This window comes from Rhinolophus sinicus, linkage group LG10 (assembly GCF_036562045.2).
Source record: "Rhinolophus sinicus isolate RSC01 linkage group LG10, ASM3656204v1, whole genome shotgun sequence".
In the NCBI taxonomy this organism is placed as follows: Eukaryota; Metazoa; Chordata; class Mammalia; order Chiroptera; family Rhinolophidae; genus Rhinolophus; species Rhinolophus sinicus.
Genome location: NC_133759.1, coordinates 88,442,993 through 88,458,128, shown reverse-complemented (window position 1 = coordinate 88,458,128; position 15,136 = coordinate 88,442,993). Strand labels below are relative to the sequence as shown.

The 15,136-nt window shown below is 46.3% G+C and overlaps 2 protein-coding genes across 8 annotated transcripts in view; one reads left to right on the top strand and one right to left on the bottom strand.

Annotated features, from left to right (window-relative positions):
* Positions 1–6,615, bottom strand: part of ABLIM3 (actin binding LIM protein family member 3) — a 103,282-nt gene extending 96,667 nt beyond the window's left edge. For 3 of the 6 annotated variants that reach the window (XR_012489830.1, XR_012489832.1, XM_019734351.2), the window contains exons 1-2: positions 6,442–6,615; positions 5,953–6,052 (exon numbers count right to left, since the gene is read on the bottom strand). Coding sequence is in view for 1 of the 6 variants with exons in the window: in XM_019734351.2 (XP_019589910.1) it covers positions 5,953–5,965 (13 nt within the window). In the remaining 5 variants the exon portion in view is untranslated. The remainder of the gene's footprint in view (positions 1–5,952; positions 6,053–6,441) is intronic. The other 3 variants (XR_012489831.1, XR_012489834.1, XR_012489833.1) reach the window with 1 other exon arrangement.
* The window catches only part of SH3TC2 (SH3 domain and tetratricopeptide repeats 2), a 108,674-nt gene that overhangs the window by 2,906 nt on the left and 90,632 nt on the right, over positions 1–15,136 (top strand). The window contains exon 1 of one of the 2 annotated variants that reach the window (XM_019734347.2): positions 7,058–7,133. The exons of the other annotated variant lie outside the window; for it this stretch is intronic. The gene's annotated coding sequence lies outside the window, so the exon portion shown is untranslated. Of the gene's footprint in view, positions 1–7,057; positions 7,134–15,136 lie in introns of those variants that run through there. 2 annotated transcript variants of the gene reach the window in all.

Sequence of the window (15,136 nt, the reverse complement as noted above, 5' to 3'; positions counted from 1 at the left end):
AAAGACACTGTAATTAGACTACTTATAAATAGGATCAAATGTAAGCAATCGTCACAAGAGTTTTTTTTAAATACCTAAGGATCATAACCTAACACGCTTCCACTTGACCTATTATTTATTTATTTATTTATATTAGTTTCAGGTGTACAAAACAATGTAATAGACATTTATCATTTATATCCCTCACACCGTGACAACCCCCTCCCCCCATCCACTACCCCTCTGACATCACACACAGCCATGACATTTCCGCTGTCTCTATTCCTAACGCTGCACTCCACTTCTTGTAACATATATATATATACATATACATATACATATATATATATATATATATATATATATATATATATATAAATTGTAGTTGACATTCATTATTGTTCAGCTTCAGGTGTACAGTGCAGTGATCAGGTATCTACATCATCCCTGAGGTGGTCTCCCTAACGAGACAAGTGTCCATCGGATACCCTACAAAATGTTTACAACATTATTGATTACATTCCCCAAATTGATTTTCGTTTCCCCGTGGCAATCTTGTGGTTACCGATTATGCTTTCTAATCCCCTCACCTTCCCCCTTATCCCCACTCCCCCTCCCATCTAGCAACTCTCAGTTTTTCCTCTATGTCTCTGAGACTGTTTCTGATTAGTTTTTCTAACTTTTTTTTGGAACTTCTCAGTGGCAGCTTTTTTTTCTTTTTTAGAAAAATTATTTATTTTTTCAGTTACAGTTGACTTTCAATATTATTTTGTGTTAGTCTCAAGTGTACAGCATAATGGTTAGACATTTATATAATTTATGCAGTGATCCCCCTGACTAGTCTAGTACCCACCTGGCACTATACATACCCTGTTTTCCCGAAAATAAGACCTAGCCGGACAATCAGCTCTAATGCGTCTTTTGGAGCAAAAATTAATATAAGACCTGGTATTACAGTATAGTATAGTATATTATAGTATAGTATATAAGACTGGGTCTTATATTATAGTAAAATAAGACCTGGTCTTATATTAATTTTGTTCCAAAAGATGCATTAGAGCTGATGGTCCAGCTAGGTCTTATTTTGGGGGAAATACGACAGTTGTTACAGTATTATTGACTATATTCTCTATGCTGTACTTTACATCCCTGTGACTATTTTGAAACTACCAATTTGTATTTCTTAATCCCTTCGCCTATTCCACTCAGCTCCTCAATTCCCCTCCCCTTTGGCAACCATTAGTTCTCTGTATCTATGAGTAAAAACAGGCTCATTTTCAACCAGAGGGTTTGGCTCTTATGATACCAATCATTCCAGAACTTTGTTCTACTCAGTTGTCAACTCAACTTCAGGGTCCTTTCCATCCACGGAGGTGCACTGCCAGTGAGTTTCTCCTGTTATTTCACTTAATCCTCCCAACAAGCCTGCACACCGGCAGCACTGCTCACAGTTGGTACATGATAAAATTCAGGCTCAGACACGTGATCTATCGGGTTCAAGGGCACAGACAGAGTACACCACAGAGCTGGCGTCTGAACTCAGGAATCCACCCCCCAAAGCTCAGGTTCTTACCACCCCAGTGTGGGGTTGCTTACCCCATGCCACCTTGGTGGGGGTTGAATGACCCCTGAATGCTCTCTTCAACAAAACAAAGTTTCCTCCAAACCAGTGAATTGTTGGCGAGCCAGTCCGTGACAGAGACCCAGGAAGGGGCCCGTGGGTAGGAGGAAGCCGATGAAATGAGGGAGGGTGGCTTTTGGCACCACTGTACGTGGTGTGCATGATGCCCCCGGCCTCAAGGATGAGCTAGCACTGGGCTTTGTGCCAAGGAAAGCCATAGCTTTCAGGAGCTCTGGGAGCTCCGCCCCGAGTGAGGCGCACAGCGTTTATGGGGCGCAGAACTGACTCTGGTGCTCAGGGCCTCTGGCATCCTTGGGTCAACCCAGTCTGCCCTGGCTTTGGACCAGGGCTTGGGAGACCTTGGGATCAATATGAGAATGGGAGACACTGACAGGAAACAACCAAAAACGTATTGTTGCCTAAGAACATGCACATCAGGGGGTTGCATTGTCATGCCTCTGACGACTGTGTGAGGGCGAATGTCTGGGGTCAGCTCCTTCCTGCCTGCGTTCGCCTGCGATCAATCTCACGGATGAGTGTGTGATGGCAGAGATAAAGCGGTGGGGGAACAGGGCCAAGGCACATGGACAGCACACATCAGGGGTGTGTCAGCTGGACTGGGGGCCGAGAGGGCTTCTGCAGCTCCTGAGGGTGAGGAGGCCAGCCTGGGTGAAGGGAGTGAGGCTTGGCAGAGGGTCTGGTGCTGGACGGAGAGGGCTTTCTAAGAGCAAGGAACAGCACATGCAGAGTTGGCAGGAGCAGGCCCTTAGAGGGAATGGAAGGAGGCAATGTGATGGGAACATGGAGAATGGCGCAGTGTGTGTGGAGGAGATGGGCTGTAAGTAAGGCCGAGCCAGGTCACATGGGCTCCTGCAGGCCTTGCTGAGGGGCTTCCTCTCTCATTTTATGAGCAGTGGCATCCACATTTTAAGCATAGCGTGATGCAGAGGGTGGATGGGAGAGAATGGAGGGAGCCAGTTAGGGGGCTGCCTCAGCAGCTCAGCAGACAGATGATCGATCCTTGGAATTAAGTTGGGTGTAGGCAGGGGGAAGGAAAGGCTGGATGGTAGACCACCCCCAAAGAGGCCAAGTTTCCCCTGAAGCTCTTCGCCCATAGGAGTGAACCATCTCAGTGTCAGCTCAGGGTTCCTGAACTCTGTGTGTCCTGCTCATGCCTTTGATGTCTTCTTCTCTCTAAAGCAGCCCTCCTTCCCCTCCCTTATTGCTTCCGAGGGCCAGACCCCACCTGTCACGTTCTGCCACGTCTGAACCACCCCCACTCCCTCATCTCCCAAATTACCCCTTTCTCTCCAATTTCTGCTTTGTGGTGTCCTGAAGCTCGGCTAGATTTCAGAAACAAGGATTCTGATGAAACTAAAATGCACACTGAGGCGTCTCCGACTGAACACGCCCTTGTTTTTGCCATCTGAGACGTGTTTCTTATTAACAAAAACCATTTACATATGTTTGTAAAGCATTTTCTCATAATCCCACTTAATCCTCAAAAATCACACTTCTGGAATTCCTCTCAATTTATGACCAAGTATGACATCCGAGAGGTTGCGACCTGCTTGCTAATGTCATAAAGTCAACGATGACACCAATCAAAATGACCACAGCAGTAATGATGACATCCCTACCACGCGATGCCAGCTACCTCCGAGGTAGCACACTCCATATTTTACACAGCACATTGACACATGTCTCCATTCCATGCTGAGGGAGGTCCCCTCATTGCCATTTTGTAGATGAGGTCCTTATGCTGAGGACCATGCAGCCAATAAGTGAAAAAAGGAGCACGAGAACCGGGGCCCACCTGGTTCCAGGGCCCGAGCGCCATCAGCTCTTCCATACTGTCCCATGACTGCAGCCCCTCACTCCCTGTCTCCAGATGAAGGAATTAGGAAGTTAATAACAAACCCACGCTTTGCCCCCACTTCAATGGTGACATTTCAGCTGTGGATTAGGCATGGCACACTCTCAACGTGGTATGCATCCACGAACCTTATTTAGTCCAACAATTAGCTCCATGACTTGAAAAAGTTAGTGAACATTAGCTACAAGGTTTCCCCTGTACAATTGGAGGCATCATGCCCATTTCACAGGTTAGGCGTGAGAGCGTAGGGAGAGCGTGCAGGTGAAGTGCTTAGCACGGTGGCTTAGAGTATGAGGACCCAATCAATGGGAGTGAAAGAAAAGCTGAGTAAGAATTTTTCTTAGGTTCATTGCAGACACGAGGATTAAGTGAAGAGGAAGAGGAAAGCATTTTTGCTTATTAGATCAGGTAACCCCAGGGATGTCCTGCCAACGCCCTGTCCTCATGCCCTTATGACCCTGTCACTCCTTCACTCCAATGAGATCTGATTTCTTCTCTCTCCATCTGTAGACTCCCATGGTTGGGAGGAGCCTAAGTGATTAAGTGATGGTGGAGCCCTGCCCCCGAGCCCTGAGCAAGTCTCTCCACAGTGTTCCCCAAGGCAGCCCTTTAGAGAAGCACTTCCTCTTATGGGGCCCCCAAGTCTGCCCAAGTCATGCTACTCTATTTTCCACCACTCCTGGAAGATAAACAGACTCTCCCTGGTTTGAAAAAGTATATGAGGCTGGAATGACGTTGTCGGTCCTCATCTTCTACAGTATTTAACTCTATTGGTCATTTTTTCTTAACAAAAAAACAAAAACAAAAACAAAAACAGCAAGTAAAATTTCTGTTTTTTCTTTCAAGAAAACTCAGTGTTACTAACAGGACAAGAGTCCCTTATGATTTCAGAGAAGAAATGGGCAGGCCCAGTTGCTTGTTTCCTTATTCCTTAGTTCCTTGAAAAATAGATGAGCTATCTTTCTCTTCTGTCATTTAGTGAGAAAGGACTCAGATAAAAGCAATTTTTCCTAGAGATAGAGAGAAGTGAGAGGCCGTTCACATCTTTATTTGTCTGAAAGCACCAGACGCAAACATGTGGACCACTAAGTGACCTGGGCTACAGAATTTTGCTCTTTCCCTGAGCCTGGTGAGAAGCCAAAGCACCATTCCAGACTGGCAAAATCAAGTAGCAAATTCTTTGGCTGTGAGAGGCAGAGGGAGTCCAGCCTCCCTCGCTTGCTTAGCATAGCTATGTAATACACAAAGGAAGGCAGCAGAGAGATGAGTCATACAAATGCGTAGTAAATAAATATATTTCATTTCTATCTCAGTGGCTTTTGCTCTGTTTTCCTTTCCTCCAGGCCAGCAGCTTTGAAATGGAGGAAAGGTGAGGAAATAGTGGGTTTGGTCTGGACATAGCCTCAGAAAGTACTGATTTTTCTGGCCTTGCTGCTCAGCTCTAGCTTTTTTAGAAGAAACTTGTCGATTCTTAGATCAGAAGAGTCTCTAATTCAATTCCTCTTATTTTACCGAGGAACAATCTGGGATCCAGAGAGGAGGCTGATGGGAAAGTCATAGACCCAAGGAAGTGAATATTCCTTGGGGTTCCTCAGTTCAGTAACCCCACCTGCTGCTGGAATGACCCAGACAAACTCAGCGGATAAGGGAGGAGGGCCGGGGGGCCTTGACCCAGAGCTCCTTTCCAGGGTGACACCCAGGCCACTTGCCCCAGCAGGTGCCCATCGTCAAAGGGACTACATTGAAGAGAAATGGATGGGGCCTCCTTGTATTCCTGACTGCATTTCTCAACAGCTGGGGCCCAGCCCAGTAGCAAAATGTCTGGTCCTGGCTCTGCAAAGCAGTTGTTGCCTCTGGCACGTTAGAGACCTTGGCCAAAAGGCTTGTCTCTTTTCTCTCCTTCTGGGGATGGCTAACCAGCCTATAGCTGTGTGGAGAAATTAGCTCTGGGCCCATGGGGCTGCAGGCACTCAGAAGAGGATATTTTACAATTTCCAGACCCAAGGTGGCTTCGTGATGATTTGTTTATCAAACTGCTGGTTCCCATCCCACTGCCTGCCCACACCCACCCAGCCACTCACTGAGGACCAGACTCCCCGCTCCTCCCAGCTCCAGGACAAGGGGAGCCCTCCACGGCTTTCCAGCTGTGTGCAGAGAGGTGTCCTCTGAGCCCCCACAGTCAGACAATGGCCACACAGCTGCTTCCGAGGCCTTCCCAGGCATTGCCAGAAGGAGACAGGCAGCCTTCCTTGCAGAGGCAAGTGGCGCTGCCGGTAAAACATTAGCAAAATTATTATGAAAAGCTGGTCTCATACTCCTCTGCGGGGAAGCGCAGAAAGGATCAAGAAGGAGTCTGGGGGCCATGTGTCCCCCCAGATGACAGGCGTCCTTCTTCCTTCCAGGCAGCGCGGCGCAGCCTCCTGCACCTCCCGCCCCCACCCTGTTCCCACGGCAAAGGAGAGGAGGACCCACTTACTGCTCGTGTTCATGGTGATGCCTCTGCACTGGGTCTTTCATTCAATACGGAGGCCCCAGCTGCCTTTAAAATCTTCCGATCTTCCGACCTCACTCATCACCTGAGGGGTGAAAAGGCAGGCTAGTGCCAGTTCTGTATCCTCAGGTGCTCGCTCTCCCCCTGCTGTCCCCTTTCAGCCTTGGCTGTAGCCACTGGCCTTGAAGGCTAGTGGACTAATAGGCGCAGGTGAGAGGAGGAAGGAGGAAGAGGCGGTGGAGAGGACACGGGCGCCCCGGTCCTGCTGCCCCTCGGACCCGAATCCGGGGCAGAAGTGGGGCTGGCAGCGCCTGCTCGGACGCACCCTCAACTACTCCAGCCCAGAGGCTCAGGAGCCCAAAGGGGGTGTGGACCACAGGGAGGCAGGGCGGGGGCAGCGCGCGGGGCGCCAGCTCTGCTGGGCAGCGCGTCCCCGCCCGGCTTGGGGAAGCAGCGACCCGCCCCGGGACCCACCTCTCGGCCAGCATCGGGAGCCAGAGGCCCCTGCCCGGGCCCCTGCGACCGGTTCATGAATCCTGGTCCTCGTCTGGGGTCTCGAATTCCAGGGCGAGCAAAACGAAATAGGAGAGCTCGACATCCATGATGCGGGCTCGCGGGCTGCCAGCGCGGGGGGCGCGGCTGCTCACTGCTGCCACCTGCTGGAAGCGCCAGCGCGTGTCCTGGCCCCGCCCCGCCTGGGGTTCTCCTTGGATCCTGGGGTGTGATGCGGCGAATGGAGGAGAGTCTGTGTCTTGGGGCCAACAATGGGGTGCTTGAGCTCTTGTTTCCCTTCCACGGTTTGGGGGCCTAAGGGCTAGACAATGACAGGGAAATAAAGTAGTATTGGGAGAGGCTGTGAAGAAAGGATTGGCTTTGTAGGAAGACTTCCAACCCTCCTTCCAACCAGCTTGGTCTTAACCAAGTCATGCTTTCTGCCTCATGCGTAGAAGGGAGCGGGTGGTCAAGTGAATGGGACATTGGGGGATTCTCTCAGTCTCCTAATGTATACCCTTACCTACCCCTTTATGCCCCTTATCACTGATGCATGTGTGACAATTGTTTATCATTTCTCTTCCCCACTAGAATGTTCGCTCCATGAAAGTACGGGTCTTGTCAGTAGGGTTCACCACTGAGCCCCCAATACTTAGAAGAGTGCCTGGCACACGGTAGGTATCAGTAAATATTTGTTGACAGAATGCCCCAGGTTTTTTTCTAGATCTACTATTGTGTAGCACTCAGAGTGGAAGGTCTGGGAACTCCCACCTTGAAACACTTCCCCTTCTGAGGCAAACAGCAGGTATGTGGCCTCATGACTCAATCTCACAGGTCCATCCAGTTTTTGTACCGGCAACTAGCTCTTGTCCAAAAGTGTTTTGTTTAGTTTTGTTTTTGTGATTGGTTCTTGTACGTGTGCATTATAGAAACCTATATTCTTATTTATTTATTTTTGTCATGATTAAGTCAGTGGGGTGGGGTTCTTTACAGTCCCCTGATTACTTACCCTGTCATCTTTTGAACCTAATTCATGACCACAGAAGCATGACTTTTGAGTGTGGAAAAACAAGAAAGGACCCATGATCCCTGTCCACAGAATGACTTCGGTTAGAGCATGTGTTGAATCAAAAAGCTGTGAACACTCACACCCCCAACTTATAGACAAGGAAACAGTGGGTCAGAGAGGCTGAGCTACCTGCCCTAAGACACACAGCATCTCATGGCAGAACTGGACCAGATCTCCTTATTTCTAGCTTGGTCCCATGTAAGAGTGACTCAATGCACTGGAGTCTGGGATGGCAGGGTAAGAGTAGGTAGCCGCCCTCTTAAAACTTGGAAAGAACACCTGTAGGTAAATACAATGTTTCTGCCTTACACTGGGTGGAAAAAATTGATATGGCCATGATCTCAAGACGTGATAGAAAGTAAAGAATCTTTAGAGAAACCGAAGGGTTAGTGGATTTGAAACACATTTTGATAGCTTAATAGGATTTGTTTCCCCTGGAGGAGGAATAACGCTAATCTCCTCACGGTGGTTCTCAAAGTTTTGTTTGTGTAAAAATCACCTGCGGTATCTGCAAAAATGCAGATTCCCAGGCTTCTGATTCCTTGGTCTCTGCATTTTAAACAAGTATCCCAGGTGATTCAGAGATGACTCTTTGCTACTGAAAAAGGCAGAGGCCTAGAATAGCTTTGAAAACATAGCGAGTGATTAAGAAATATATAAATAATTCCAAAAGGTCTCTTTAGAGGCCCCCTCCATTTTCAGACTGGGGTTCCTTATTCGATTACCCTGTTGCATGCAACTTACTAGGCTCTAATGCTTGGGAAAATATACTTTTTTTCTGGGAGAAAGTTCGGGTAAGTTAAATATGTAAAATTAACAAGACTGTTCAGGGAACATATTTAGTTCTCACTCAAAGCTTCCGTGCTTAGAAGTGTTCAGATTACAGGACATAGTCCAATATAAGCTTGGTATTCATTCATTAACTCATTCACTCAGCCATCATTTATTGAATATCTACTTTGTGCTAAGCCCTGTGCTGGCCCCTGGGGATATAGTGGTGAATGGGACAGAAAAGGACCATGCCTTCCTGAAGCATAAGTTTTCTTTGCGGGAGAGAAGGTAGACAATAACCAACTAAGCAAAACATGAATATTAGATAAATCTGATCGTGGTTTGGTTAAGAGGCCAGGGACAGTTTCCAGCCTAGCTGATTTTCCACCGCAGCTCCATCCCTTCCTAGCTGTGTGACCTTGGGCAAGAGCCTGTCTGAACCTCAAATTCTTCATCTGTAAAATGGGAAATGGGTATAGTATGGTAACTAGTATATAGTATGGTAACTCATGGATTGTTGGATGTGTTAAAATACTCAGTGTAATACATCGTGAGTGAAAATGATGTATGCTAATTAGTAGTATCATCCCTCACTTATACCTGCCCTCAGAGACTGTTCTGTCATTTTCTATTCATGTAGGTAGACCTGTGGACCTTTCCATAGAGTGGTGGCCATGAAAATCTGCCTCAGAATTTTCTAACTATGGGGAACTTAATTGACCAGTTCTCTTTGTCTAGGTTTCTTTTTCATAATAAATCCAGCTGTCTGCTGATGAATTCAGCTCTTTGGAGAGACCGTTGAGCCTTGGACCACTCTAAGGGCCCCAAATAGATTCTGTTGGGGACACAATCTGCGTAATTATGAGGATAGGTAGAAAAGGGTTAAAAGAAGCCAAAACAGCTGTCCCCGCGAGGATGTGCACAACAATTGGGAGCAGGCGGGGAAAGACGCAGGAGGAAGCTGGGGGTGGGATTCTCCGTGGAATCGGCTGTGGAAGTCATCAGGAAAGCAGAATCTTGGCTCTGCCTTTGCAGGAGAATGGAGCTGAGAAGCACAGAGCAGAGGGCCCCTTTGTTTGGAAGTTTGTTTTGAACTTTAAGACTCCAGAATGGAGATAAACAAGTCCCACCTGGAAATAGGCAAATGCTCCTAGATGTTGGAAAAACAGGTGGCAAAACCATTGGAAGACAAATTTTCCACCTTCTTCAAGGGGAAAGAGGAAACCTTTGAGGGCCAGCTTCACCCAGGCTACTGTGGGGCTGACCCCATGATGCCTGTCTTCTCCTCAAAGAGTCCCCATCTTTCCTGCTTTCCTGTCCCTAACCAGCCTTGTCTCTAGCTCTCCTGCCCGCTCTCTGCCCCCCTCATTGCTATCATTGACTGAAACACAGGCCTCAGTCCCCAACTTTTGTTTCCAGTGGCCGTTCTCTCATTTCCATCCAGCTCCATCCTACACTCTGTCCTGCACATTGCCTGCCCCTCCACACCTCACCCCTGTGTTGCTCTCACCTGTTCCAGAATACGCTCTCATGCATGCTCATCTTGAATACAAGATCTTTCTGAGCTATGAAGCGTGGGAATGGTGGGAAGCGCTGCTGTGTCTCCGCAGTTTCTACATGCCATCCCTAGACTATATGAATATCTCACCAAGAGTGAGTACTTTTATATTTGGAAAATAATATGTAGTTAACAACGTGAGGCGGATCTACATGTGGTGGTGGTGGGGGGAGATTTTCATGGTATGTGATTAAATAAGAAAAGGAAAGTGCAAAAAAATACATACACAGTATGTTCTTTAGGATCCTGTATATTTGTGGGCACATGGATTTATATAACATAATCCATATAATATATAATATAGAGAACACAATAGAATGCATATAATATAATATGCTATGTAAAATACTTAAACCATTTTCTACAAATGGGATCCCCTATAGGTATTACATATATATATATCTCTAATGCATAGAAAAGATCTGGAATGACACACTTCTAATTACCTTGGGTCATGGTGAATGTTTGGATTATGTTGGTTTAACAAAATCATTTGAATAAGTACAAGATTTTGGCAAGCATTTATTTGAAAAAGAACTAAGGTTTTTTTAGTTCATTCTCCCATTCACTCATTTATTCAACAACTTCTAATTGAGTGTTTATTTCGTGCCAAGCACAGTGCCTGGCAGAAACATGGGGGAAGAGACAATACATAAACAAACACATAGATGTATGATGACAATCTGTAAAGTTAGTGAAGAGAGGGCAGTAACAGACACTAAAAGAGAGATGTCTCCCTCAACAAGTGACATTTGAACTGAGGCTGAAGAAGAAAGAACAGCCATTCTGAGTTAGTGTGGGATCGGGGGAGAGGGGGAAAAGGAGAGGTACAGAACTAAGTGGCCAAAGAGAGAATCATGTGGGAGGGCAGGCAGGACCGGACACCAGTGATGGGTCTCATGGCTTCTTTGTGGAAATGCTCAGTGGGTTGCAGGTAGTCAAAACCATGTTCAGGATTAACGGGCCCAGGATGGAAGTGGCTGTACTGGGCCGGGAGGTTAGCGGTCCTGCTGACAGTTCGGATGCAGCAGGGTGTGAAGAAGCCTGGAAACAGTGGGATGAAATGGTCTGGATTAGAGTCCTGGCTCCACTCTTTATAGCTGTGTGACCTCAGGCAAGTGACTTAACCTCTCTGGGCCATAGATTCCTCATGTAAAGCAGGGATCACAGCAGTACCTACATCACTATGAGTGTCGCCAACAATGACAGAGATAACAGCTTAGCACAGTATCAGGCAGCTAGTAAGTACTCATACACTTGAGCTATTCTGCGCCTTGGAACAACCTGACTGACTTCTAAGTTGATCCTCTGTGGGCCTGAGTTTCAACATTTATAATGGAGGATTGGACCAGATGAGCCTTGAGGTTCCTTTCACTCTAATGTTCTTGCTTCTAAGTGTCCTGTGGTTGGAGTTTGGCAGAAAGTCTGAGCACATACTAGGCTGCTGCAAGGACCTTTGCTCTGTCAGGGGCACCACTGGTTTGCATTGAGACCCAGGCCCTGGGCAAACAGTGGACTTCCCACCAGGAGATGGTGCTTTGTGTGGTGCTGCCTAACTCCATGTCTGCGCCCCTTTTCTTCTCTGGGAAGCCCTGAAACCTAGATGGAATTAGCAGAACACAGGCCTGTTTTTCTGGCTGTAACAGCTTTGTGATGGGGCCATGCTTTTCCTCTGTTCCTCACATTGTTTTGTGGAGAAATATTAAAAAAAAAAAAAAATCAAAGGGGTTCCTGAGGTCTTTGGGAAGCTTCTGGGGGAAACAAAGGAACTGGCTTTGAGATCAGAGTGTTGGGGGTTTGCAAGGGAGCTCTGGGCAGACAGTCCCACCACGGGGTTCTGCTGGGGCTTTGCGCTCACATCCGACCACAGCCCGAGCCTCCTTCCTGCCAGTCTCCCTGCCAGCGGAAGCCAGGAGCTGGGGTGGAGCCAGCTCCGGATGGGAATCTGGGAGATCTGAGAGCTGGACTCAGCCCTGCCATTCCCTTAGCCAAGCTGCTCTTGGCTCAGTTTCCGTCTTGGTATCTAAAAGGGACCTCAGTGAGCCTTCTATCCTACTTTCCCATTTTGCAGATGAAGAGACTGTGTCTTACTCCTTATCCACCAATAATGTCTCTTCTGCCTACGGTTCTGCTGGTAGTGCCCTCCTCCTTTGAATAAAGCCAATCATTTCCTCGAGTTACCCTCAAGGCCCATCCTCTCCTGGCAGCCATCCTCTGAGCTCCCCTAGCACTGACTTCCCAGGTCAGTCATAGGGGGCCCACCTCATCTCATACCCCCTCTCCCTTTGGCTCCCTGCACAGAGGGACTCTCTGGTCTCCCAGTGAGTTTGCCCATCTTGGGAATTTGTCACACACTGGTCCCTACATCTGGTTTGCTCTTCTCCTTTTTCTTTGCAAAGCTGGAATCTCATCCTCCAAGTCTTAGCTTTTTAAAAGATTTTTATTAAAAATATAGCTAACATACAATATTATATTAGTTTCAAGGGTACACCAGAGTTATCCAACATTTATATACCTAAAGAAGTGATCACTATGCTAAGTCCGGCAACCATCTGGCACTGTACCACGCTATCACAATATAATTGACTATATTCCCCATGCTGTACATTACATCCCCGTGACTTATTTGTTTTATACCTGGGAATTTGGACCTTTTATTCCCCTTCATCTTTTTTGTCCCCTTTTAAATTTTTTCAATGACAGTTGAAATTTAATATTATTCATATTAATTTCAGGTGTACAGCATAGTGGTTAGCCATTTACATAGTTTAAGAAGTGATCCCCTGACTAGTCTAGTTCCCACCTGGCATTACACATAGTTATTACCATATCATTGACTATATCCCCTATGTTTTACTTTACATCCCCATGACTATTTTGTAACTGCCAATTTGTACTTCTTAATCCCTTCACCTTTTTCATCCTGTCCCCCAATCTCCCTCCCATCGATCACCCACATAAATCTAGTACCCATCTGACACCATACATAGTTATTACAATATTATTGACTGTATTCCTTATGCTGTACCCTATATCCCCATGACTACTTTGCGACAACCAATTTCTGCTTCTTAATCCCTTATCTTTTTTTCAGCCACCCCAATCCCCCTCCCATCTGACAACCATCAAAATATTCTCTGTATCTATGAGTTTGTTTCTCTTTTGTTTGTTCATTTATTTTCTTCTTTAGATTCTACATATAAGTGAAATCCCATTGCATCTGTCTTTCTCTGTCTGACATACTCCACTCAGCACAATACCCTCCAGGTCCATGCATGCTACCGCAGATGGCAAGAACCCATTCCCTTCCCGGGCTACACAATATTCCATTGTATATATGTACCACCTCCTCTTTATTCATTCTTCTATCAATGGATACACAGGCTGCCTCCACGTGTTGGCCACTGCAAACAATGCTGCAATGAACACATGGTGGCACACGTCCCCTCGAAGTAGCATTTTGGATTTCTTTGTATAAATACCCAGAAGTGGGATTACTGGGTCCTTCTTTGTCTCTTGTCATAGCCTTTGTTTTAAAGTTTATTTTGTCTGGTATAAGTATTGCTACCCCAGCTTTTGTTTTTGTTTCCATTTTTATCAAATATCTTTTTCCATCCCTTTACTTTCAGTCTCTGTGTGTGTGTCTTTCAGCACATGTAAGGGTTTTATTTTCTTATCCATTTAGCCCGCCTATGTCTTTTGATTGGCGAATTTATCCATTTACATTGAAGTAATTGTTGGTAGATATGTAGCTATTGCCATTTTATTATTCGTAATTTTGATCTTTTTTCCCCCCCATCTTAAAGAAGTCCCTTTAACATTCCTTGTAATACTGGTTTGGTGGTGATGAACCCCTTTACCTTTTTCTTGTTTCGGAAGCTCTTTATCTCTCCTTTGATTTTAAATGATGCCTTGCTGGGTAGAGAAGTCTTGGTTGTATGCCCTTGTTTTTCATCACATTGAATATTTTGTGCTAATCCCCTATGGCCTGAAAGTGTCTGCTGAGAAATCAGCTGACAATCTTATGGGAACTCCCTTATAAGTTACTAGTTGCCTTTCTCTTGCTGCTTTTAGGATTCTCTCTTTGTCTTTAACCTTTGCCATTTTAATTATAATGTGTCTTGTTTGGGCCTGTTTGGGTTCATCTTGTTTGGGACTCTGCACTTCCTGGACATTTATGTCTACTTCCTTCACCAGGTTAGGAAAGTTTTCAGTCATTATTTCTTCAAATAGGTTCTCAATCCCTTGCTCCCTTGCCCTCTCTTCTCTCCTTCTGGTGTGAATGTTGTTATGCTTGATGTTGTCCCAGAGGTCTCTTAAACTATGCCATTTTTTTTTTTTTGATTCTTTTTTCTTTTTGCTGTTCCAATTGGACATTTTCTGCTACCTTGTCTTCCAAATCACTGATTTGATCCTCTGCTTCATCAGGTCTGCTGGTAATTTCTTCTAGTGCATTCTTCCTTTCAGTTATTGTATTCTTCACTTCTGACTGGTTCTTTTTAATGGGTTTTATGTCCTTTTTTAATGCTTGCTATCTCTCTGTTGAAGTTCTCATTAAGTTCCTTGAACATTCTTATAACCATTGTTTTAAACTCTATCTCTGGTAGGTTGCTTGCCTCCATTTTGTTTAGTTCTTTTTCTGGAGTTTTGTCCTGTTCTTTTATTTGAGATATGCTGCTTTGTTTCCTCATTTTTGGCTGCCTCTCTGTGTTTGTTTCTATGTATTAAGTAGATCTGCTACATCTCCTAGTCTTGGCCCCTTGGCCTTATGTCCTGTGATGCCCAGTGACACAGTCTCCCTGGTCACTTGTGCTGGGCTCCTTTTCTCTCTCTAGGCTCTCATTTCCCCACCTGGAGTGTCCCTTGTGTGGTTCATGTGTGCCCTTCTGTTGTACTTGAGCCTTGATTGCTATTGGCATGTCAGTAGGCTGACTGGCTCTGGGGTTTGGCTACATCCACAGCTCACAAGCTGCTGTGTGGGGGTCTTACCTCACTAAGTAGGATTTGCCACAGCAGGCTCTGGTGCCTGTTGAGACCATCCTATGTGTATGCTGCTTGTGGGGCTAATTGGGTAGTGTTCTGCTGTGCTCTGAAGCCAACCTCCAGGTGTGTTGGTTCTGGGGCCTCTTGGGAGGGGCTCCAGTGCAGGCCCAGGTCACCCACTGCCTCTGAGCAGCCAAGGACTACCTGGTAGGAGGTACAAAGCGATTTAGAGTTGTTCACTGCCTGTGCTAAACCTAGAGGCACATGGGAGAGGCCATACTGTGAACTGAGGACGG